Consider the following 27,259-nt stretch of genomic DNA (forward strand, 5'->3'; position numbering starts at 1 on the left):
TCAAATTGAAAAATTTTGTTAGGTGCACTTCTTCCTTTAATCCCACATAATCCATGTTTAATTTCCACCTTCTACGTCATAAGCTACACCCACAATCCATTTGAGGCACTGCTTATTTTATGTCATACACGGCCCTAGGGTCATGATGACAGCACCAAGAATGATATTAATTTGAAGCTAGGCAATAATACACACAATATATACAGAGAGAGAGAGAGAGAGAGAGAGAGAGAGAGAGCCAGTTGATGGTTTCGTAAGGACATGATATTGTAATCATCATTTTGAACAAAGGTACAATGATGCTATTATATAGTAAATGGGTGTAGCTATGGTTTTACGAGGTTAGTTGGCATATATGGGTGGTCGTTGTTACAGTGATGCTATTTATAACTGCAAGACCGAATGATGATGGTACAGGAAAATCAGTAAATTAGAGAAGGAGATGCCAGGTGGTTATTTTGAGTTGGTGTTATCATGACTTGGTCCGACTGATACAGAGCTGCCAATCAGCATGCTCCATTAATGGAGAACTATTTTTCTCCCTCTCAACCTTTTCGTTTGAGGTATTTTCATGGGAATATTGCCATAAAATCTCTTAAACGTTTTGAAGGAAATTGTTTTGAGGGAACAAGATCAATTTAAGGACCGAATGTACTCCAAACTTATCACATTACACCCTCAGCCTATCACCTTACACACCATAAATGTCAAATTTCATAAAAATATAACCTACTATTTTGAAAATGACGGTTTACAAGAAAATAATAATATGGACAACAAATTATTCAAGCCACAAACATAAAAATTACATTACATTTTCAAAGGCTAACATGTAACTTTACTATACAAAGTCATAGGATTGATGTGCAAAGTAAACAAGCTTGGTGTGCGAAATCATAAGCTTGAGGTACAAGGTAATAGATTTGGAGTACAAAGTCAAAGGCTTAATGTGCAAGGTAATAGGGCTTGTTGCACAAGATGCAAGATGATATATGCTTAGGGTGTGAGGCCATAAGCTTAAAGTGCAAGGCCCTAAGCTTGGTATGTAAGTAATAGAACTTAGTGAACAAGATGCGAGGTAATAAAGTTTAAAATGTAAGGCCAAAAGTTTGAGATGTAAGGTCATGAGCTTGGTGTACAAAGTCATCCGCTTGGAGTGCATTTGGTCATTAAATTTTTGAATACATGTTTTCTAATGTAGATGATGGTTCCATCTTGGGAAAAAAAAAAATTGTTCTGGTAATTTTTTTGGTAAAAGTCAAAGTCAAAATAGGAATCCATAAAAAAAGATGGGGATCCATCTTTTTTAAGGATAATTATTTTGGCTATTGACTTTTTCAGAATGAGGTGGCATAACTATGGAACCATCAAGCTTGAACATGTATTCCTAGAAACCATTGACATTATTCAAAAATTTTACCCTTGAATATATCCCAAGCAAATAAAGCTTTAAACATACATTCTAATCCATATTCAAATGTTCAAATCCTCATACACACGTAAACTTGTTTTCATCCACAGTCAATTTCAAAATGGGAGATTTTTGTGAATGAGCAGCTACTTTGAAGTTCCCATTAAGCAAAATTAATCTATTTTCGGTCAAACTAACAGTAAGAATTGACGCTTGTAAATGGATGCTCATTTTCTACATGACATTGACATATCATTTCAATCCTAGATGCACATAATACCAACTTGCCTCCCACTATAAATAAGAACCTCAAAACTCACTTTCAACACGGACGTTGTTACTCTTGAGATTGTTGTTCATCAATAAGTCATCGCTACTCCTAATAATGCCCTTCTTGAGCTCAGAAGAATGATATTAAGCATTGATTATTTATGTTTTCTATCTTACTGTAAATTTCTGATCCACTCACGCTTCTATCGAAGACTTTTGGAAGATACCCACCATGCAATCCCAACAAAGACAGAGACACTGTAATCAAGGTACTAGACACTGGATTGGTTATAAAATCAGTCAACACACTGATTCAAGGATTAATGGTAAAAAATGTAGTTGAATCATGATCAAACTAGTTGTAAACAAAACATTTTATTAAACTGGTCAAAGTGATAGTGTAACGGCTTATTGGTTCAGCTGAATAGGTTAACCTAAGTTTCCATACTCAGCACCATATATCTCACCTTGAATGAACTGTACAGAGGTTGGATGATGAAGAATTGACCATTATTCGTCACGATGAGAATGACGGCCACATTTTGGCCTCCTTGTAGAGTGTTCGTCTCTTTCTTTCCTTTTCCGAGAGTGTTCCCTCCTTTCATCAGATCTCCTGGAATGACGCTCCTTGTCAGAGAAACTCCTACAATAGTAATGCCCATCTCTCTCCTCTCTCCTTTCCACATAGCTCCTTTGATGAGCATAGTCCTCTCGGTGAATTGAATTACCCTTACAATTCCCATCAGCAAGAGATTTGATGGCACCTTCGATCCTATTATTTGAACTCCTTCTACGAGAGCCTTCTTCCCTGTCTAGATCACCCTTTTTAATTCCAGGAGGTGATGGGATCTTCAATCATACAAGACATGAAAGAAATTAATCGAGGAAGTTACAATTTGGATATTTTGGTTTGGAAAACTATATATTGATTGAACAAACTATCGATAACCACTGGTTTTTCAGCAGTAACAGTAAACAGGAAAACAAAAATGTGAAAAATAAAAATACTAGTAGACAAATGATAATGCTGGGTCAAATATTTATCCATTTGGGGATCAATATCCTAAAAGATTATATACAAATTGCAAAATAAAATCACCTGAAAGCGTGACATGTATCTTCCTTCAGGAGGTGGTGGAATGCCAAGCCTCTCCAAATCCTTGTATGGTATTGGTCTCCTGGATACATTGAAGAAATGAATTTATAATTTAAATCAATAAAGCCACAAGTCAATCAACAGAATAAAGGCTATAGAGATTAATTTGACCAGAATGATGCTATATCCTACCCAAGTACACACCAATCAAACATTTTAGATTGAGAACAAATATTCTTAATTGTTTCGAAAATTATTGGTTCAATCAATAAGTGAGGTATTTTTGAATAAGAATCCCTATAAAATAAAGCCAAGATTCACAATATCCGAGTTTTCTTGCACCATTTAATCACTGTAAGGAGCTTAATCCTTCAATACACAATCCACCTCTAAAAATCATTTTCCTCCCTTCCACCCATTTCATTCTTAGACTTCATCTTTCCATTTGTATTTTTATATTTGAATCACTATGAAGTAGTTCTTTTATTTAACAAGTAAATCTTCTAATTTGACCAATGACTTCAAAACTGGAAATAAACCCAAATAGGGATACAAAATACTTGAAGAGTATATACAGGACCAAAATACTATGAAAAGAAAAAGCCTCGGAATGCACTTATTTGATGCATGTCAATTCCATTATTTCTTATAGACTTGGTGCATGTTTGGGTATCAGTTGTAAAAAATGGCGGAGGGAAAACTTAGTGTCGAAAATACAATTTAGCAAAAGCAACCTACTTGTGTTGAGAAAACTTAAGATTTGAGATGCCAAACCCATTTTAATAAAACCAGCCAAACACGCATTCAGTGTAAACTGGGTTTGCAATACTGGCTATGGCCGTGTGGGCCTCTAAATCCATATCCAAGAACACTTAACAATAAACTGCATGAAATGTCTGAGCTAGTTGAGTATCAAGAGAAATATAAAATAATTGGCTTCAGATAAATTATGATTTCTAGCATTTGTTCCCATAACTAGAGGATAAAAGGAACTTGATTCTATCAATTACAAGAGGAAAAAACTAAAGTTCCACTTGCCTAGCCTATACCTTTTTTTTTTTTCCCTTTGACAGGTGGCATTCAATATATTTTCTGATAAAAAATGAATATTAGAACTATTTAAACATTTCTTACAAAGTTTAACTAAAGTTAAACACTGACTCCTAATTATATAAATGTAGTGTCAGAATGTTTAAGTTACATTAGTGTCATTACTACTTCAATATAACACCATCATGTAATGAGTTACTCAGAGAGAGAGAGAGAGCTAATTACTAAAAAGGAAAGCTTATATACTTAAGCTTATATATTTAAAGTGCTTGTTTCTAATTAAATCAAGACATGTGTATCTATTATAGATTATTTATTCTATAATAAATTTTTGTTATTAATATTAACAAATTAAAATCCACATGCCTTGATTTGATTGGATGAAAGTATATTAAATATATAAGAGTGAGTATATAAGTCTTGCCCTTACTAAAAAATATGTGTTAATAGTTCATAGCGTGAACTATTGAATCCAAGAGCTTAAACATAAAAAGAACCGAAATGTACAGAGGAGCTCGAAATGGCCTTTCCCTTCCCCCAAAACGAAGTTGTCCAGATTCCTTCTTACCACCAAGGCCACCACCTGCAGCAGAGAACATAAAGTAATCAGATGGATCAGTAGTACTGTACAAGCATCAAAGCTTACGGAATGTACTACTTCAACTGACCTAACCTTCTAGGAATCCACCCAGGCATCAACTGCTGTCTGTTATAATCAACTAGAATTTCACAATCATCAATAATAGAATGATGAGCATCCTGCATATGAAGAAAATTAAAATCCCTGATATTAACATTCCTAAAACAACAAGAAGCCTTTCCCACTAGGTGGGATTGGCTATATGGATTGCAACATGGCATTGTGCTCTATCATCAACCAAACTTTTAGAAATATTATTAACTAAGAGATCTCAATCAACTTTTATAAGTGTTCTTTTTTGTCTTCATCTACCCCTCTTTACAGGGTAGAAGAATGATTTAGAGGTACTTGATATATGGCTATCCAATCAGCTACTTTGTGTCACTTATTTACTGGCCCAGGTTGACCAAAGCTATTAAAGCTGCAGGTCAAGATTGAGGTTATAATAAATATATAATTATAAAACACAAACTTCAGGAATCAATAGTTCAGTATGATGCTGCATTGCCTAAAAATATTCACCACAATATTACATGTTTCAAATTAATTAAGCAGCAACAAAGGAAGGATAGCCAAAGAAAATGCCACTAGAAGGACTCATGAAGTTGGGGGAACAAAGGAGGGGCAGAACCACAGGCATCTTGAGCTACCATTGTTTTTGAGTGAGGATCCCATTGGGTGGTAATTCAAAAGGGAGCACTATTTCTCAGCTAATAGCATAGTAGACGATGAAAAGGTGGATGGTACTATAGTGGGTCTTGAAGGGAAAGCTCTTAACAGGTTTCAATAAGTGGAGCTCGCTCCCCTATCCATCCTTAGAGAGAATTTAAGCAGGAGGTACTAAAGCGTTTTCATTGTCACCAAACTGGAGACAACTATGAGCAGCTGGCTGCCCTGAAGCAAATGGGTTCTATCAGAGTTCAGGGAGCAATTTGAAATGCCCCCTGCACCACTTAATAATATTCAAGAAGAGGTTTTGATGCATATTTTTAAAAATATCTTGAGTGAAGAAATCAAAGCAAAAGTACGGTTGGAAAATCCCAAAACATTGAAACAGTTAATGGATTTTGCCTATCAAGTTGAGGGGCAGAATCTCGCATTAAAGAAGGCAAAAGAAGAAAAGAAGGCTAAAAGCAGCATGAGCATTGGGGTTTTGAAGTGGTTAAGTGTAATATTAATATATTCCATTACAGTTTCCAAATCTACTGGAAGCTCCAAAGAGCCTATACAGCAAATCAAGAAGTTTGAGTTTGTTTATTGAAAAAGGAAGGTCAAAATTGTATCAACTGATACAAGTCTCTACATGCACTGCACATCACCCGTGGTTGTCCCAGCCAATATGATACAAGCCCGTAACAGCAACAATTATTAAAGACTTGAGGCTGAAACGTGGGAATAAGAGTAGGGGGGTTTCCAGCACCGACACAGTGGGCTAAAGCAGTTACATTTCAGTTGAAGAAATATCGCGTATTTTTCTTTTTTTAGGGCCGGAGGGGTTGGGTAAATAGCTATCTTCTGTAGCATGATTTGCACACTGCTTTTATGCTTTCCTTGCTTTTAGTATTCAATTTTATAAATTGCATTTTAATTTTATTTAATGTTATAAATAGGAGTCTACGAAGTGTACAAAGCATTAGAAAAACTTAACTACTTCGTATCTGAAGCCTAGTCCGCTCCAAGAGGACTTGTTATCAGAGTTAATCGTGTAAAAGATTCATGCACGTTTTCCACTAATGCAATTTCCTTTTTCTTCAATCTCATTTCTTCCATGTGTTGACTTATTTAGGATATTACCACAAAATGAATATGGTTGGAGACAAGCTCTGAAATTGAAATTCTGTTTCTGCTAGAACTACCCAAAAAAACATTGATAAAGCAGTACATATTTCAGATTAAAAGTAAACATTCATTGATTGCTCAATTTTGATAAGATGTAACAAGTTAAAGTACCTCATAAGCACGCCGCATCTCACTTTCAGTTTCATACTCAACAAAAGCATAGCCACGGGAGGCTCCAGTTACTACAATGAAAGCCAGGAAATTTAAGAAGGTAAAATTCCAATGCCTTGACAATAGAATTTCTAAAAGAGTGATCACAACCTACATATTCCAAATACAAATGCATAAAACAAATAAACAATTGGTGGGAGTTTGAAACAAAAGTTTGACTAAACAAGATGCTGCAAATAAATAAACCACTGATCAAGCATAAATCATTCGATAACTGAACATCAGAGTAAGAAGCAGCCTTCTCCACCATCTTTGCTAACTAATCAACTTCATTTGAAGAAAGGGAAAGACAAGCACACATCAAAAGCTCCCACTCATGTATGATAATTGATAAATTCGCATGCACTAATTTTATCCACAGTAGTTTATGTTAATTTCAAAATAATTATCTCCTTAGAGACTTTACATATTAACTAGTTCTCAAATGGCATAGCAATGATAAAAGATGTCCTCAAATCTGAAATGCTATTTTCTAAAATCACAATAATTTATTACAAAATATTGACAACCAAAGAGGGTCTAAAATAGTTATAAAATATTACCAATATCCCTAACCAAGCGTAAGTTCTTCACCCGACCATACTTGCTCATAACCTGAAAGGCCAAAATCATATATTTCCTTCAGATGAAGAAATTGTATTAGACAGAAAAAATGTTGAGGATAATCAATCTGCAACTAAGAAAATAAAAAACACAAATGCAAACATCCTAATGCTAAATACATAACCTGATTTGCATTTATAAGGTAACTTGCCTGAATGAAACTTCTAGGGAAATATTTTAAATATATATATATATATATAAGGCTCAACTTTTTATGACAAAAAAAGAAAACCATAAAAACCAAACAAAGCAAACAAACCCAGGGAGGGGCTGAGTTGTTTAAACAAAAGACAGAAAATGTCCAATACTTATTCTGGCATGTACGCATATATTAAGTCATCTTTACAATCATACTTATGACAGGAAAACCAAAATTCACTAGTAGATGTACATCGGAGGAACTATTATTAATCAAACAAAAAGGAAAAGCACCAGTATATGAGATGTACTGCTAAGAGATTAACCCATGTATAATGCATCAGTCGTTTGTGAGACTTTCAAACGAGAAACTAGTTGTGGAAATAATTTGACTTGCTCAAGATAGCACATTTAACACATTTAGAAGTTTGAACCACAAGATGTTCCAAGAAGGCATGCTAAAAGCCAATTCACCATGACCCAGTAGACTGTACACGTCATGTGAATTCTCAAATGAAGGTATCAATGCATGATTCTGAGCAATGCACATTGGCCATTAAATCTGGTTTGGAAAACATGTAGTGCCAAGGAATTCAAGGCATAGCCCAGGGTGAGAATTAATCAAACTCATTGCCATTGAACTAATACTAACACAGATTCAACCTTAGTCTTTAAGAGTGATATGAATCTAATGAATAAAGCTTTAATCTCACCAAGCCCATTCTGTACCATTTATAAAAAATATTTGAGGAAGCATTACATTGCAAATCTTCTTATTTCTCCATGGGAGCTTGCATTCTAGCTAAGTAGCACAAAGAATTATATAAAATCATTTGGTCCCTTGAAAGTCTCTTTCACTCTTCTAATATTCCCAAATTGATCATCCACTTCCCAGGTAAGAGAAATATTTACCAGTCTCGTTCATTTTCCATTATTAATATGTCATAAAATCTTAATGTCTAAAATTTCTGCAGTCCACAAAGGTCAGTTCCGCAAAGAAACTCATACATTTAAAACATTCAATTGAGTCCATGATGCTCACTCAGGCCCAACGCACATCCTGGTTCATCAGAGAGATAACTCACTATCATAGAATGTGAGAGTGATGCCATGCTTGAAGTGAATATTATTGTCTTGTATTACTGCTTTAGAAGGAACAAACCAACGTCTTGATAATGCACAATCTAGTTGCAATAATTTTCGTTTTATTTCTATCAATATAGATATCTATAAAAATTATAAGAAAACACACTAATGCACGGAGTCGCTCTAGTTTATCTTAATTTGAATGAACATATTAATTTCTGTTCGAAACTAAAAGAAACAAAAAATCGAACGTCTTCAGAATTAGTAGTTGGCGATGACCATTTTCAAGGGGGGCACAAACAGAGCAGAATGTTTACTTTGCGAAGGGTTTCTTCTGTGGTGAGGCGAGAGAGGCGGCCTACGAAGACAGTGCAATATGGGTCGCCCGTGGCCTTGGGATCGCCAAATGGGTCGTCTGCAAAAACGAATTAGGAAGATGATAAGGAAAATTGGAGGAGAAAATTCAGAAGAAGAAAGGGGAAGATAGATAATACAGAGGCCAGCAGAGGAACAGAGAAGAGCTCGATAAACAGCATTATCGTGAGGAAGAATATCTGTCCCGTCTATGCTGCCAGCTTGAATGGGATGGTATGAGTCTGCATAGAATACTGAGCTTATGTTGTTGCCACCACCCATTCTTCTCTTGTCAACTTCCATCAATCTTTTCTCCCCACCGCAGTATCGGAGAAGAGAACTTCTGAAATACAAATCCTGAGAGCCGCCGGTGAATTTTGATTTAGGAGGAGCCTTAGATTTCTTGTTACCCCTCCCGGACTTGGGAAAAATAACAATCAATCAATCAATTCATCCATTTCATGCGACTAAGAGGAACGCAATACCAAAAATTGGCATGAGCGGCCTGGTCACTTTGAGAATTCGAACAAATGCCTCGGGAGATAGACATTCCAGGAAATTGGAAGGAATAAAAACTTCCATTTAAGAAACAAGTTTATATTGATCTTTATCGATAAATAATTTTGTTGTCAGTTTTTTAGATGTGATTATTCTTATTTTAAATTAACAATTTTTTTTTAAAATTTATATCATTTGATGATGCCATGTAAATGGCTAAAAACACGTAAAGTGCATGGCTAATTCAATAATTAAAATTTTATTAGGAAATTGAAATAGGCCATGGTAAAAGATCTTCTTTTTAAAAAGATTCAATTTAAAATTATAATATGTCCAAGATCCAATAATGAAATGATTTCAAAGGTTTTCTTTAATTTTTTTTGTGTCAACAAACAATTTGAAATGCTTCAACTTTTTTAAAATCGATCTAAGTCAAAAAACAATAATTTGAAGCACTTCTTTTTATTATTTTGGAAGCCCAAGGACTCAATCGTATGAATATATAAAATACAAGAATTCTAGCAGGAAAAGGAGGGAAACAAATACTCCATTTCAAATGAGCAAACATAATTTCATACTCAATCTCATAGATACATGTAGAATTATGTGGAAAGCAATAATGTCCTCCCTAACGTTACGATTTATACCACATTTGGTAATTAGAAGTCCTCAAGACTTCTAACTTACCATTCGGCCACTAATTCGCTCTTTTTGCATGGTGGGGCCCTCTTTCATAAATTCACATATAACCAAATTCCTCATACTCATCAATACAGACTATACAATCATGTACTTGCACTAGCATCTTAACCCCTTTTTCATAGTTTGTATCATTTCACACATTTACACACTCCATGGCTAAAACCCACACATGAATGCACAAGTGCATCAAACGCTATATGTAAATGCATCTATGGCAACTTATAAACATTACTATATTTACAACAAAATAATTTCATTACACAAACTCAAGAGGCTATATAGTGAATATCCTTCCACTAGCCTCAATCTTTCCCTTAGTTGCTTCCAGTCATAGGTATTGTAAAATAGTAACCATCAGGTGAGATAAATATCTCAATAACCAAAATAATTCAAAATTATCTATTAACAGGAATAACTATAAACAATAAACAAAACTATTATATCATTATTCTCATTCATATATTCACATATACACATCCATTTTTCTTTTAAATTAATTTTTACACTCTCACATGATCATCCTATCTATCCAATCCTCCATATCCCCTAACTAAACCCATAAGCTCCACTGGATGAATCGTGTATATTGATTTGAGCACATCTTTAGTAGTAGTATCACCCAGTCGAAGGTATTATGTCCCACCTATGAACTATAGATTCTCCCTTATATATCCCCCTCCCCCTCAGGATGGTTTGATTGGTTAGCAAGTTTGGAATATTTTTGTATTTGTTTTGACGTTATTATCATCAATTAGATTTATCTAAAAGTTAAAGGGGATTGTACAATTTTTTTTATAATACCATATTTAAAGGAACAAAAATTAAACTACAAATTAAGTCATGAAGGACTATTCCTGCACACATTTAGGGAATATCATATATATATATATATATATATATATTTACATATAGTCAAATTATATCGGGTCAACTTGTGGGTTTTCTAGGCATTCCTAACAAGTATGGGAGAAGGGGATTTTGTACTTACATTAAAAATATACCAGAGTATCCCCTAACATAATACACCAAAAAAAAATCCATATATACATTTTTAAAATATCTAATTATGCCCATTGGGCATGTTTAGAGGTATCATCCTCATTGAAGTGAGCTACATATAAAAAGGTGACGGCAGCAAAGACATCAACGTAGATGGCTGTTGCATGAATGGTGGTGGCTGTTGCATAAATAGTGGAGGCCATGGCACAAAGAGTGGTGTTCTAACATTCTAGAGAATTTAACCCATAATTAGCTAAATAAATGAGATTAATTAAGTAAATTAACGCGATGTGTGGTTACAGAGAGTTAACAAATGTTTGGGGTTGTAATTTTAGTTCTAGGATATTGAGTTCGAAGTGAAGTCGGGTTACCCAAATGTCAAAAAGTGAGAAAAACAAAGAAAAATGGCACCATTTTTTAATTTACTACTTTCAGGTTCATCTTCTATCCTATTCATCATATACATATAACAGGTTTCATTTTCTAATTCACTATTTTTCATTTCAGTTTCACTTATTATTTTTAGTTTAAAAATTTTTGTATCTAATTTATCTAATTTATTTTTTATTTTAGATAATTTTTCATCATATCCTATAGATTCTAAATCTTTTTTATAAGCTTGTTCCATTATTTTTATATTTCGAGTAGGTGTATCTATTCTTAATGATTTTTGTCCTATAATATCATTTGTTATTAATCTTTGTGAATTATTTTTTTCAAAATAATGTATAGTATTATCTATTTCTAATCTTAATTATTCAGGTATAGTTATTTTTGTTAGATCTAACTCAATTTCTTGTAATACTGGCATCAAATATTTATCAATTGTTAATTTTTCTTTATTTATTTTATAAATTTTATGTTTGTTTGTAAATACTAATCCTATCATAGCTGTAATACTTATTGTTCTTGATCCTGATGATAGTTTTATTCCTCCTAATTTATGATAAGGAAAAGAAGATTAAAAATCAAATTTAAAGAATATCCAAAAAATAAATATTATAAAAAATATAGGAGATATAAACTAAGAAAATTCTTTAAAAGAAAAGGGAAAAGAAGAATAAATTATAACAAAAGGCCCAAAAAATATAAATGTTGCAATTATGAAAAATTAAGACATATATCACCTAACTGTCCAAAAAAAATTATGAAAATAATGGAACAAGCCTATAAAGAAGATATATATATATATATATATATATATTAGCCTAAATATGTGTGTGGTTGTGTAATTAAAATATATATAAGAGCACCAGGATAACAAATAAGAGAATTTTGATAGATATTGAACAAACATATTAGCTAAAAAATAAACATATTATTTCAATACAAATTAAAAGATATAAAATATTTTTTAGGAAAGATTTTATTGTATTTTCTCTTTTCTCTTTTCTTCTCTCTCCTTTTCTTTTCCTTCCCAGCTCTCCCACTCTCTCATTTTTTTTCCTTCTCCCAGGTTGCTATTTATAGGCAAGATGTGAGTGGTTATCGTGCTCAAATGAATAGATAGGGCAAAGTTAAATTACCATATACTATTGTTTCCTTTTGGTTGACCTCATCCAAAATCTCAAGGCTATCTTCTTTCACATGTTTTTTTTCCTTTCCTTTGTTTTAACTTCTTATCTTATCATATTTTTTTCTGGTCACATCATATGCTTCTTCTTCTTTTTCTTCCCTTTTTTTTTTTTTATATGGCATCCACCCCCTTTTCTTTTTTTTAATACTAAAACTTGGAAATTAAATAATTAGTATCTTGATCAGTATTCTGTAAAATACAAGGAACATATAAATCTTCCAAAATTCTTAAAGGAATCCTATATTTATTCTTTATGTATATATTTATTTTATTATTATTATTATTGTTATTACTACTACTTATATATATTTTATTACATCATACGATACCTATTTACTTATAAAATCTTATGTACATTATGTGTATCAAAATGGAATTGTATTTGGAGTGTATAAATATATATATATATATATATATTGGAGGGTATTATGTAACATTTTGAATTTCAATCCTAGGAACTAGTTGCTAATCAGGGGTAAATTAGTAATTAGCAGATTGATTTTGATTTGGATGTTGAGTTGATATTTTGTATTGTTTGGGTGTTACATTGATAGGATTAAAGGGTAAAAAGACAATTCAAGGCATAATGTGCAAGCACAAGTGAGAATTTTCTTAATGTGCCACACGTCATGGCGCACTATCTAGGAATCACTTAAAGTTAACGTGAACAGCTCATGAAAATAGAAGGGAGAAAGCTAGAGACACATTTAGAGGGGTAGAGGAACCCATCTCTACTAGGGCAAGCAATATTTGAAGCTCGAGAGTCTGCTTCGATTAATAACTTGCTGGGTAAATATCGTGTAATCCCAAGCTTTAATTCTACCTCTTTTCATTGAATTTCATTGGTTGAGAAATCGAATCATGAGATTCTAAGGTGTTGTAATCCAAAAAGGAGGTTTAAAATGAGATATCAAATACAAACTAAGGTTTTATGACTAGTATAGAGTTGAATGGTTGAGCTTTGAGGATTTAGACTTAAAATGGCCAAAAAGTTAGGTTAAATGGCAAAATTTTAGTTGAGTGATGTGTTGGGAGATTGTTATGGTTGTTTGAATTGTAAAGGGTTCAATTGAACTGTTTTATACGTTAAGGGATTTGGTTTAGCCAAATCAATACCTATGAAATGTGATGGAAATTGGCTGAGAGGCATTGTGTTATATAGATTGAGCACCTATGAAGTTTCTCATGAGAATCTGCACCTTTGGGAGCTTAGTGTGATTGGTAACCCTTAATAGCAAGGGTTAATGGTAACTAGAGTAAAATTTTTACCTGTTTGTTTATAAAATTATTTACAAGTATTTTAATATAACTATGTACATTGCATTGTGAACTAATAGAGTAGCAGCATTGTGAAAGAGTATGCATGCATATGTGGGAATGTTGATTGAAATAAATTTAAAGCAGCATGTGTATTGACATACATCACATCTGCGAGATATATCTTAAATTATGGTAGGGGGACATGGTCCTACCGTGAAAAGGTCTAAGAAGTCTTGATGATCCAAAACGTTAAGCTTGACTCTGCTAGGACAAACCTAGGAGAAAAAATCCTGATGATCCAGAGCGTAGAGCTTGACTCTGCTATAACGGACTTAGGATATTAAATGATCCACGAGGTTACCCTAGACTAGGGTAGGGGGTCGTGGTCCTACTCTATATAAGGCTAGGGTACCTGATGATCCAGAACATAGAGCTTGACTTTGCTATGATGGACCTAGGAGACCACCCATACAAAAAGAAAATGATCCAATCTGAATAATGGTATAGTGGGCCTTATTCCTTGTGACTAAAAGTCCTAGTCCAGGCGTAGAGATTACTCTACCAGGGAGAACCAGGAATGCATTGCATGAGCATAACGAGATTGATGAGAATGAATTTCTATATATACATATGATATTATTTTTACAGATACACATGCTACTTTATCGCTTATTTATGACTTCGCTTACTAACTAGTAATTAGGGTTACCTTTGAGTTACTAGGATGTATATCTCACTTCACTGCTTTTGAACACAGGTGAAGAGAGTGCAATAAGGCCGAAAAAGAAAGCGAGGAAGGAGTAGCTCGATTGGTAGTGGATTGTATTGTGAAACTTGCTTGTATATATGTATATGATGTTGCATTGTGCTGAGGGTTCTCTAATAGAGGGTACGTGGGTAGGCTTAAATGCGAATCAAGTAAGTATATGCTGTGTTGAAACTTGTTCCACTTGTGTATATATGTGTTGATTGTGAATTAAATGTGACTTATGTTGTGATTTGAGAACTTAACACAAATGGTAAGAACTTGACACAAATGATAAGGTAGAGCCCCATTTGGAAGAGTTGAGTACACTTGTAATTCCCAACCATATGGTGAGGTGGAGCCCCATATGTAAGATTAGAGGGTTGAAAGTAGAACAAGTCTAGTCGTATATGTGAATATGTATTGTATATGTGTTTTCCTCATATAAGACCACTATTGTGTAATGTAGCTTTAAGAGGCCAAAATGGCTATTGATGTGATATATGTGTATTGTGATGTCAATCAGGTGTATGTGGTCTTTTTGGACCTGGTTCAAGGCTTGAAATGGTCTAATGGGACAAGGGATGAGAATTGAGCACTTAAGGTACAAGTTTTTAAAAGAAAAGTGACTTTTTATACCTAGATGTCCAATTTTAGATCGGACAGTCAGATTAGGTCCAAAATTATTCCATTAGCTAATATATGTTGTAAGCTTCGTGTGGCCGTTTGAATTACTCTAATCAAACATCAAGTGTGAAAACAGCGCATATCAAAAGTTAATTATTTTTGCTATCAAATGACAGTAAAAATTTTGGACCAACACGCCGCGGTACATGACACAGTAAAAAATAGAGCATGTGGCTCAATGCCACATGCCGTAGCGTATGGCCTTTTTTAGGTTTGAGAATTGTAGTATTTTGAGTCTTTTTGATATGTTTACACTTTCACTAGCCCTCTTATTTGAATATATATTTTAAGAAGTTGGGATCCCACAATTTGAAAACAAATAAAGGGCTATTACTTTGATTTTAATTTATTGATTCTGTAATGTGGAATGTTAAAGCCCGAATGTGAGATGGGACTTTATATGTTACAATTCATTCCTCTTTCAAATGAATTTCATCACTAAAATTCATGATATACCTTAATTGAATACTTCTAGAAATTTTTGTAGCATGTATTCTTCTGTTTCCCACATTGCTTCTTTTGGGGTTAACCATTCCCATACTACTTTGACAAGTGGAATAGTTTTATTCCTCAAATATTTTTGATCAAAATTCACTATATATCTTGGCTGGTTTAGGATGGTACGTTAAATTTTCTTTTACTTGCACTGTTTCGTCTGCCAATATGTTTGAAGTATCAAGTACATATTTTCAAAATTAAGATAGATGAAATATAGGGTGAAGATTTACAAATCTAGGTAGTAAGGCAATTTGGTAGTCAACTGGCCTAATATTTTTTAAAATTTGAAAAGGTCCAATATATCTTGGGCTCAATTTTCAGGACTTGAGAGATCTACCTATCCCTATTATAGGAGTAATATTAAAAAATACATGTGCTCTTTCCTCAAATTCTAAGGATTTTCTCTTTTGATTTGCATAGTTTTTTTGTCTACTTTAAGCAATTAACTTCTTTTTCATATTAACTCAAGTTGCTTTATGGTTTTTTGCACTAATTCAGGTCCTAATAACCCTTTTTCTCCTACCTCAAACTCGAAAAGAGGTGACCTACAGTTTCTACCATAAAGAACTTTGTAGGGTGTCATTCCTATGCTTGATTGACAACTATTATTATAGGCAAATTCTACTAATGGTAAGTATTTCTCCTAACTTTCACCTTGATCTATTGTATATGACCTAAGTATATTCTCTAAGGTTTAAATTGTCCTTTTATTTGACCATCTGTTTGAGGATGATAAGTTGTACTAAAATGTAATTTAGTACTAAAAGCTTCTTGTAATGCTCCCTAAAATCTTAAGGTAAATTTAGGATCATGATCTAAAACTATACTTGCGGTGCTCCATGTAATCTTACTATCTCCTGATTGTATAATCGAGCAAGTTTTTCTAAGGAATTACCAATCCTTATGGGAAGGCAATGAGTTGATTTGGTTAACCTATCAACCATGGCCCAAATAGTATCTTTGCCTAATTGAATTTGGGGCAATCTAATTACAAAATCCAAAGTAACATGGTCCTATTTTCATTTGGAAATCTCTAAAGGTTAAAGAAGACCAAAGGGTTTTTGATGCTTTATTTTGACTTTTACATAAGTTAAACATCTACTTATGAATTTAGCAATTTCCTTCTTCATTCTTGGCCACCAATACATTATTTTTAGATCGTGGTGCATTTTTAAGGAGAAAACTGATATGGGTGGCAAAGTAAATGTCTTCAAGTTATGATTGGTTGCAAAAGGATTCAGCCAAACTCATAGTGTAGACTATGATGAAACCTTTTCACCAATCACAATGGCTAAATCAATTAAAATCCTCCTTGCCATTGTAGCATATTATGACTATAAAATATGGCATATAGATGTTAAAATAGCATTTCTTAATGGATGTCTACTTGAGGAAGTGTACATAACACAACCTAAAGGTCTTATACATCCAGAGGACTCTAGAAAGGTGTGCCAGCTTCAAAGATCCATTTATGCATTGAAGCAAGCATCTCGAAGCTAGAATCAACGTTTTGGTGAACTAATCAAAGAGTTTGAATTCATTCAAAACATTGATGAATCTTTTGTTTATAAAAGGGTTAATGGTAGCACAATTATATTTCTAGTGCTATATGTAGATGATATCCTACTCATTAGGAAGGACATTCCTACCTTGCAAAATGTCAAGTCATGGTTAGGAAAATCTTTCTTTATGAAGGACTTAAGTGAAGCCACTTACATCCTTAGGATTAAGATTTATAGACATAGATCTAAAAAACTAATAGGCCTAAGTCAGAGCATATACATAAACAAGATATTGCATAGGTTAGTATGCAAGATTCAAAAAGGGGTTTCAACCCCATCTCATGGCATTCATCTTAGTAAAGACCAGTGTCCTAGTACACAAAATCAGCAAGATTGCATGAGTAAGGTTCCATATGCCTCGACAATTGGATCTATCATGTATGCCATGCTATGCACTCGATCGAATGTTTCATTTGCCTTAAGTATGACCAGTAAATCCAGGAGAGGATTATTGGACTGCTGTCAAGAATATTCTAAAGTACTTAAGAAGGACTAAGGATTTATTCTTGGTATATAGTGGATTGGATGAAGAGCTAGTTGTAACAAGTTACACAAATGCAAGCTTCTAAACTAACCAGGATAACCTTAAATCATAATCAGGATATGTGTTCACCTTAAATGGTAGGGCAGTAAGCTGGAAGAGCTCAAAGCAAAGCACAACAGCTAATTCTAAAATAGAAGATGAGTGTATAGTAGCATCAGATGCAGTTAAGGAAGCCATTTGGATTAAGAAGTTCATTGTTAAACTAGAAATGGTGCCTAGCATCTCAAATCCAATAAACTTGTTTTGTGACAATAGTGGTGCAATTGCACAAAGCAAGGAGCCAAGGTCACACTAAAAGATCAAGCATATACTCAAGTATTTCTACCTTATTAGAGAGATAAATGATAGAAGTGATATAAAATATGTAAAGTAGTAGGAGAAGACAATGTTGTTGATCTTCTTATAAAGCCTCTTGCACAGGCGAAGCATAAGCGTCATGTCATGACAATGGGAATTAGACTAATTAATGATTGTACCTAGTGCAAGTGGGAGGATGTTGAAAATTATGCCCTAAGGCCAATTATTATACTATACACTTATTTAATGAATTTCTCTTTTGTTATCATATAATTGCATGTTCAATATCATAACTGTATCTTTGGACAAACTATAGTAATTGTCCTAAATGTCTCTCATCGATCATTTATAAGGGATCATAGATGAGACAAGACTAGTATGACTTTAATTAATTATAAGATACAAATCAAAGTCATAGGCATTTGAAAGAGTGCAAGGTGCTGGACCGACTCACTATGAAAAAGCTGCATGGTTATGTCATAAACTTATCTCATATGTAATTATATAACTAAACCCTTTGACCTGAGATCATCATGGATTCCTACATTATGACCACTAAACTTTAACCTAGTCAAAAGTCAAGGTGACCAGGTGATCATAAAGGCTATGATTGAGTTTAGTGATATTTATACAGAGGAATATGAGTAGTCAAGATGGAATTTGTCCCTCACATTAAGTGAGAGATATTACTGGGCCCCTCAATGAGTAAGATTGAGAAAATGTATGGCTATACTACAATGAAAAGAGTTTTTCCATTACTATTGTTAATCCACTCAAAGATCAAGAAAATAACGATCAGGTAAAGGAGAATGACAATTTCATGTCTCATACTTGACTGAAATATCGTGTGACAAAAGAGATATGATACAGTTGCATGATAGGTTATATTAGATCATCGATCCTCATGTAAATTAGGTAGTTGCAATGTTTTGCTAGAAGCCACTTATGACTTGTGGGCTAATAGAGTAATTAGCCTACTGCCAATTTCATATAGGCCTATAAGATCGCACACAAGAATAGCCCAACTCGAGCTATAATGTCCAAGTTCATTGAATTTGAAATATGTCTAGATTCAATGAATGTAATATAAGATGAATAAATTTTTATATATATATATATATATATTTGAGTATTTATTTGATAAATATTTATATATATATTTATATAAAATATAAAACTTAAAATATAATTATATATATATTCAAAAATATATATATATATATATTCATATATGTGTGTGTGTATCAAAGATATATGTATATATAAATGATATATGTATATGATATATAAAATTAAATATATATAATACAATATATATGTATATATATTTTATAATTATATATGTGCATGTATATAATATAATATGTATATGTGATATATATTATATTATATTATATTATATTAGTTTTAAATTTAATTTTATATAATAGATTAAATTTAATAACTAACATGATATGAGAGAATATGCTGTTAATTTTATAATTTAAATTTATAAGATAAATTCAAATTAGATATGATATCATGGATTAAGTTTATGAGATAAATTTAATTAAATTTTCATGGGCTTTTAAGTAGAAGATGAAAACCCTTATCTATAGACTATATATAGATAAGGATGTCCTTTATGAAGGATGAGAGAGTTAGAAAAGTTCTGACAGCAAAAACACTTTGAGAACCACGAAATACTCTATAGAAAGAAAATTAACGTTCAAAGAAGAACGAACGCTAGGAGCGCTAGCACGCTGTTCGAGTTAGAGAGCTGTTCATATAGGTACCGGTAGAGGGAGCAGATCTACATTGTCAACTCTTGAAATTCAAACTCTTGAAGAGCACGTGCCCCAAGTTCAAAGAATTAAAAGGTAACTATTCCATCCACCTTAACTTAAACAAGTTCGTTCGGTCTATATTAGGAAGGGACTTCAAAAATTTTAATCTTTCGTTGTGCCTCCCTATCCAATAGTAGAAACCCTAGTCATTATCCTCGTGTATGCCCACAGAATAAAAGGAAGGTCCCAGAATAAAAATCCCTGACCCAAAAGCTTGTGACCAAAGGAAGGTTTTATACCTTGAATGGAAAAGATCTTAGTCAATCTACTAACCTAGTAAAAGGTACGTGTGTTATAAACAATATTCCATTGCTCGTACTTTATGATTCAAGAGCAATCCACTCCTTCATAGCTAATAATTGTGTGAAGAAATTAGGCTTACATGTTTCCAATATTCCTTATCAGTTAGAAGTCTCAACTCCTACAGGGAAAAATGTTTGTACAACCCTTATGTGTGTAAATTGCCTTGTCAAGATTGAAAATTGATCCTATTTTGTCAACCTAAACAACCTACCCTTGATAGATATTGATGTCATCTTAGGTATGGATTGGCTGAATAAAAAGTGAATAACCATTGATTGTTTTAAAAGACTTGTGATATTTCCTTCCAAATCCATAAACTTAGCTTACCTTTCTTCCTATTTTAAGAGTATGGAAATAGATCAAGGGGACATAGATCTTCTTTTCTCAAATCTTGAAGGAAAGCCTAAACCTAAATAAATTTCAATAGTAAGAGATTACCTTGATGTATTTCCTTTAGAAATTACCATACTTCCCCTAAATAGAGAAATTAAATTCACCATTGATCTAATTCTATGAAGTAGACCTATTTTTATAGCCCTTATAGGATGTCTTCTCTAAAATTGAAGGAAATAAAGTTACAAATAGAAGACTTACTAGACAAAAAGTTCATTCGTCCTAGTGTTTCTCTATTAGTATCACCTGTCTTATTTGTCAAAAAAGATGGTAGCCTTAGATTGTGTATTAACCACAGGCAATTAATTAAAGTGACTATTAAAATAAATATGTGCTCCCTAGATAAATGATCTTTTAGACCAATTGAGGGGATCACTTGTTTTCTTAAAGACTGAGCTTCAATTAGGATATCACCAAATTAGGGTTAGAAAAGAGGATATATCTAAAATAGCTTTTAGAACCTGATATAGACATTATGAATTCTTCATAATGCCTTTCGGACTAACCAATACCCCAACAGTATTCATGGATTATATTAATTGAATTTTTAGATCCTATTTGGATTAAGTTATGGTAGTGTTTATAGATGATATCTTGATTTATTCAAGGTCCATAATAGAGCATGAGTAACATCTTCGTATAGTATTGCAAATCTTAAGAGAAAAGCAATTATTTGCAAAGTTTGAAAAGTATGAGCTCTAGATGAGAGATGTTAAATTCTTAGGTCATGTGATTCCTGAAGAAAGGGCATCAGTAGACCCAAACAAAATATTTGTTGTAGTTGAATGGAAAATACCTCAACCAATGTTAGAAATAAGAAGTTTCTTAAGATTGGCTAGTTATTATATGAGGTTCATAAAAGAATTTTCCCAAATAGCTTTACCCTTAACTAGATTAATTAGAAAAGGACAACAATTCATATGGACCCTAAAATGTGACACTAGTTTTCAAATTTTAAAAGAAAGATTGACCACCTCTCCAGTTTTAATTCTCCCTAACCCCCAAGAAAATTTTAAAGTTTACACTAATGCATCCAAGAAAGGGTTAGGTTGCGTATGAATGCAAAATGGGAAGGTAGTTGCATATACATCTAGACAACTGAGGACACATGGAGTAGACTACCCCATGCATGATTTAAAATTACTTGATGTTGTGTTTGCCTTAAAAAATTAGAGGCACTACTTGTATGGTGTCAATTTTGAGGTTTTAATGATCATAAAAGCCTTAAATATCTTTTTGATAAAAAAAGAATTGAATATGAGACAAAGGAGATGGATGGAGTTTATTAAAGATTATAAGTTCAAGCTTAAATATCATCCTGGGAAAGTGAATATGGTTGCAAATGCATTCAATAAAAAATCCCTACAAGTTTCCCATTTAATGATAAAAGAAGCTAAGATGTTAGAATAATTTAAATACAATAGACTCTCCATGATGATCTTGCCTCACAATGTACGGCTAAGTACTCTAAGAATAGGTTGTGGCTTAAAGGATCAAATTAAACAAGTTCAATAGAAAAATCCATTCCTGTCGAGTCAAGTGAATCACAAAGGATTTTCTCAAGTTGATGGAACAATTCTATTTCAAGGAAGAATCTATGCATGCATACATATAGTAGTTTACTTTTAAAACCATTTTCATATATTACTTAATGCTAAATCATGCACATTTACAATACATGTTCATGATTAAAATCATATGAATTGATTATACTTATGTGTATCTGATGTGTCTTATAGTTGATAAGTTTGTAGTAAGTTGTGATAGTGATTATGTTATTGTCACATGGTTATCTGTATTATGGCAATGTGCATTAAGATTGTGAATTGGGTCATTGTCACATGTTTGTCTGCATTGTGGCACTGTACGTTATGATTTGAATTGTGAAATATGATAATGAGTTAAATTGTGAAAGTGCAACTTATGTTTTATGTAATCTCAAATTTTCGAGTATTTAACTCCCATTTATGTGCTTTAAATCAATTGATATATTACACAGGATAGGAGTACCTTAGTTATTAAGTGGTTTTACCTACCCCATTCTTTTAATATTTTACAGGCTCTAACTTTGTGTGGAAAGGGAAAAGGCTCCAGAGTCTGGGATTCCTACTATATAACCTCTTAACCTTATTTAGTTGGTGTAATAGTTAACAAATTGCTAATTAGGATGCATTTGCATACACTTGCACTTTACTACTATTTATGATTTTGGAATGCATTTTGGGCCTTAGAATGTGCATGTAAGTTTGATTTAGTATTGATAGGGCCAAAATACTAGTATAAGTGTAGCAATGTTGATTTAATCATGACTATGAAAATTATTAGTTTAATACAATGCTAAAACCTTCCTCATCTGCTTTTAGTATTTAAGGGGTTGATGAGTGAAAATTTGGTTTTATTGAGATTATGTTCATGTGGCGTGTTGTATAGGTAGTCTTAGGTCCATTGAGTGTGTTTTGGGTGTTGTTTGTACCTTTTGACGCATGTGTGAGGTTTTAGACACCCTTGAGTTGTGAAAAGTATGTAAAGTTGTGAAAATGTATTTGGGTGTCCATCTTCCTTATATGGTATAATTTGAAAGTAAAACACATGTCATTAGCTAGTATACAAAAGCTCTTTGTAGACATCTAGATCATTTCAATGAGACGTCGGACACAAAAATGGGGCGCATCGAAGTTGCCCTGGGTTACTGTTATTTGACTGCAAAATGTTGTTTGATATGTGCAACACGCCACGGTGCATGGCGTCGTGCTGTGACGTGTGACATAGAGAGGGACAGCCACAGCACATGTGCACATGTTGCGGCGTGCCACCTTATTTTCCACTTAGTATTTTCCACTTATTTTGAGTCTTTTTACTCCCCATGAGGTATCCCATGCTTTTAAAAATAATATTTTTCTCTGATTTGATGTTTATTAAATGATGTTTAAGGAATTTAAATTATAAAAAACTTGGGATCCCATTTCTTCAAATTACAAACATAGTAATCTAATTGGATTCGTCTAATGATTGCCTTAATTTTTTTAATGTTAATTGTATTTTAGTAAGAGTGACATTACATTTTGTTTCTAGAAAGGGTTACCTGTGGTACTTGTCAAGCTCTTAGCTTCCTCTTGCTCAAATTAACACATATCTACACAATTTAGCACTATAAGTCAATTATTAAATTGACTAAAAGTACTAATTATCACAATTCATTGCAGTTAGCCACTCAGTTACTTTCATTTAACTATCTTAGGTCTTAATCCTTTTCTCTAAGCCCTTTATCCTATCCATTAGATTCATCACACTCCACATCAAACTTTCCCTCTTTTCAACCCTTTCAATTTAGGCTTCAAGCTTATAGCTTTAAAGCTTAACCGTTTATATCCAAATCAATTGCAAAATCCTTAGTTAACTCCCAATAGTCTTTTTATTACCAAAGGTAAGAAAACAACCCTTAAAATTCCCTAATTCAATTTCACTATATCTAAAACTGAGAGAAATTAAGGTAGAATATAAGCATAAGACGGTACGTAACTAATCTGGTAAGGGACAGGACAAAAATATCTCCTAATAATCCAAATTTCTTGTTGAACCGTATTTTTGATGATTACAATATAAAGAGAAGATTGTGTCTCATAGGTTTTTTAATCATTACTAAGGTAATTGGCTAAACATTAAACTAAAAACTGACTTAAGAGGTAGGTGATGTATTCTAAACCTTATGGCCCAAAATCCATTTCAATACATCATCTTATTCTTTTTGAAGAAATTTTGTCTTACTTAAGTATTTGACTTAACTATAAGTCTTTTGAATACTTAAGTATCCTTGTGTAAGATTTCTAGCTGAATCCTATATTAAAAATTGCTTTCTGGAACTTATTTTTTGAATTAGTACCTTTAGTATTGGTACTGTGCCTATAACACTGGTGCTACTTATCTTATTCCTTCATTTCTTCTCTTTTACTTTTTAAACCATGTTCATTTAACACTGTTACTAGAGTTTTTAACACCACTGCTACCCTTGTTCTTTTCCTGAAAGACTTTATCTTGTTCATTCTCTTCTTGCTTAGTACTTGTACTTCTTGTATGACACTGGTACTGCTTTCTAGCTTCTATAATGGTTCCCTTTCCAAGATGAGTTAACGCATGTGCTAACTAAATAGCACTTGTGTTGTGCCTCAAGTTTTTCTCTTAACACCTATGGTAAAGTTATAGCACTGGTACTTCTTTTAAACATGACTCTTAGGGACTTTGTGCTATATGTTTTAACATTTGTTTTATTTTTTCTAACACCCTTGCTACTCTGCTTCTTGTGAAAATGACTTTATTTCCTTAAAAATGTTAAAGATCTTCATCTTTTATGAATAAGCTTAACTCTAGTACTATCAGAGCAATACATGTGCTATTTATTATGTGCTGTGTTTTTCTTCTACATAGTACTAGTACTATCCTTTATAGCACCGGTACTATTTTTCTTCTTCATGCTCTATTTTAAGTATTAAAATCTTAAACTCTTTGAAACTCATTTCTTAGCTATTCTTTTCATCTACAATCAATTATGCTTTCTTATAACCTTCCTAAAATATATCTAAGCATAATTATTACTTGGATCAAACTCTTTGTTTCTATTTCTTGATTCATAACACCTATGTTATTTTGCTACACCAGTATATAAACTTCACCTACTTTTGTCATAGCATTTAATGTTTATAGCCATTATATTGCGTAAAGAGAAGCCTCTAATACAAAGCACTATTACAAGGCTTCACCCACCGAAGAACTTAGATAAGCTCAGTTATCTAGGAAAGCTCAAATAAAAGAAGAAGATAAAGCATAATTAATTTCCAACAGAAGATTTATGAGTCTAACAGATCATTTATGACTCTCAACTATAGATAGACTCATTTATGATGTTTGAACAAATAGAATAGTAGAGCTAATAAGAACGAAACTATGTGCATTCATTTTTTATCAACTTTCTAAGAAATATTTGTTGTCTGTGAGAATCATGGATTATGCATCCACTCTTAGAGAGATTTTATAATAGTAGTAGTTTATTCTTGAACTTACTCTTTTTATCTCTATTTTACTTCTTTAAAATAGAGAAACTTAAGTTTGGGGAGATAAAGGGGATTTGACATTACCTTGATAAGAAGGAGAGATTCAAACTTATTAAGAAGTCTGTTATTATAATACTAAGGCAACCAAGAACTTGGTTTAAATCTTTATGATATAGTTAGAAATCTCAAGAGGTTCTAAGGACTAGACATAGACTCAAGTGATAGGAGTTGAATCAGGATAAACCATATGTACAAAGCTCCTCTCTCTTATCTCCTGTGTTTGGTGATTTTGTCTCTCACTTCTCTTGTTATTTTTGCAAATTTTCTTTAATTTTTTAATTAGCTGAATTCATTGACTCTGGGGGTCATTTACACTTCCTTACCCTAACAGAATTTCACCTCCTCTCCCTCTCTTTTATGCTTTCTCCTTTGTTTTTCTCTCTGATTCAAGAGCTAGCACATATTTAATAGTCAAATTCTATGCAATACGTTATGGCACATGTTGCCTATGCCATAGCATATGGCATCGTGAAGGAAAACCTTATTGCTGCTCAGACAACTTACTCTAAACTACCATTCTTTCACTCGATCTTACTCATTCAACAGTCTAACTAGCTAAAATGTCAATTCACCATCCAAAAATCGTAATTATTTGATTAATCCACTAATTTACTAATTTATCCTTAGTAATTAATTTTTGGATGAAAAGTTCATGATGTTATAAAAGCCTCAATGGTAATAAAGTCAAGTCATTTAAGAGGGAATCGTGTCAGACAAAGTGCAACGTCCTAGAAATTTAAACCCTAATTAGCTAAATTAAATGAGGGCAATTAGGAAAATAAATGTGGTATGTGGTTATAAAGAGCTAACAAATGTTTTAGGTTGTGATTTCAGCCTTAAGATTGGGTCTGGGGTAAAGTTAAGCCACTTGGACCTTGAAATGGGAGAAAAACAAGAAGTAATGGCTTTGTGCCACAAGTCACAGTGGATGTAGAGATGCTGCGACATATGAGTCGTTTGAACGAGATTCAGATTTCTTTGTGCCACATACTGTGGCCACACGTGCCTTGGCACATAGATGAAATTTTATAGAAATAATTTTGCATCAAAGTTTAAAAATAGAAGAAAGAAAAGGAGAAAAAGAAGAGGAACTCAAGATCTTTGCTAGGGATATTTGAAGCTTCTAAACATTAGAGGTACATTTCCTAAGTATTTATTCTCTTTCTTCTTGCATTTTCTTGAGTTTGGGAGTTAGGGTTTGTTTGATAAAGATGATTTTTGGTACATAAAGGCTAGGGGTTTGAATCTATTAACTTAAATAGAGTTAATGAGAGTTGTTTAGGTTATTTAAACATAGCATTTATGGCTTAATCTATTTTTTATAGTTGGGAGCCATTAATGCTTGAAAATTCATCATTAATGTTGTGGATGAGAGTTAAGAAATGTCATAAATGGTTGTTTGGGAGTTCAATAAAGTTATTGTGATTGGATGAGAATTAATGAACCCAATGGCTATTTCTAAAAGTGAGACACTATCATATTGGAAGCTTTGGAAATATAGAGTTAAGAGTTGGGATTTATCCTAACAAGGATATTAATAATTGTTAATGTAATTAATGATAGACTAATCATTTATTGGCATCATTTAAGCTTCAAATAGCTTTGG

General features: G+C 32.8%; 1 protein-coding gene across 1 annotated transcript; it reads right to left on the bottom strand.

The window, feature by feature from the left end:
* Window positions 1–1,940: 1,940 nt before the first annotated feature.
* Window positions 1,941–9,220, bottom strand: LOC129319291 (U11/U12 small nuclear ribonucleoprotein 35 kDa protein-like). The gene is made up of 8 exons (XM_054964308.1): window positions 8,799–9,220; window positions 8,622–8,719; window positions 7,020–7,071; window positions 6,418–6,488; window positions 4,496–4,586; window positions 4,335–4,410; window positions 2,781–2,859; window positions 1,941–2,530 (listed from the first exon to the last, which is right to left on the bottom strand). The coding sequence occupies exons 1-8, from the start codon at window positions 8,959–8,961 to the stop codon at window positions 2,192–2,194; spliced, it is 969 nt and encodes a 322-aa protein (XP_054820283.1). The 5' UTR covers window positions 8,962–9,220; the 3' UTR covers window positions 1,941–2,191.
* Between the last annotated feature and the right edge of the window lie 18,039 nt (window positions 9,221–27,259).

The sequence above is a fragment of the Prosopis cineraria genome, unplaced genomic scaffold (assembly GCF_029017545.1).
Source record: "Prosopis cineraria cultivar Desert tree isolate PC_DT_omini unplaced genomic scaffold, ASM2901754v1 PC9, whole genome shotgun sequence".
In the NCBI taxonomy this organism is placed as follows: Eukaryota; Viridiplantae; Streptophyta; class Magnoliopsida; order Fabales; family Fabaceae; genus Prosopis; species Prosopis cineraria.

Excerpts from the sequence above, each read along its gene's own strand:
- LOC129319291 (XM_054964308.1), bottom strand. The coding sequence starts at position 8,961 with ATGGAAGTTGACAAGAGAAGAATGGGTGGTGGCAACAACATAAGCTCA. Across the intron at positions 4,587-6,417 it reads AGATGCGGCGTGCTTATGAG|GATGCTCATCATTCTATTAT; the intron begins GTACTTTAACTT and ends CTTCATATGCAG. Across the intron at positions 4,411-4,495 it reads GTGGATTCCTAGAAGGTTAG|GTGGTGGCCTTGGTGGTAAG; the intron begins GTCAGTTGAAGT and ends TCTCTGCTGCAG.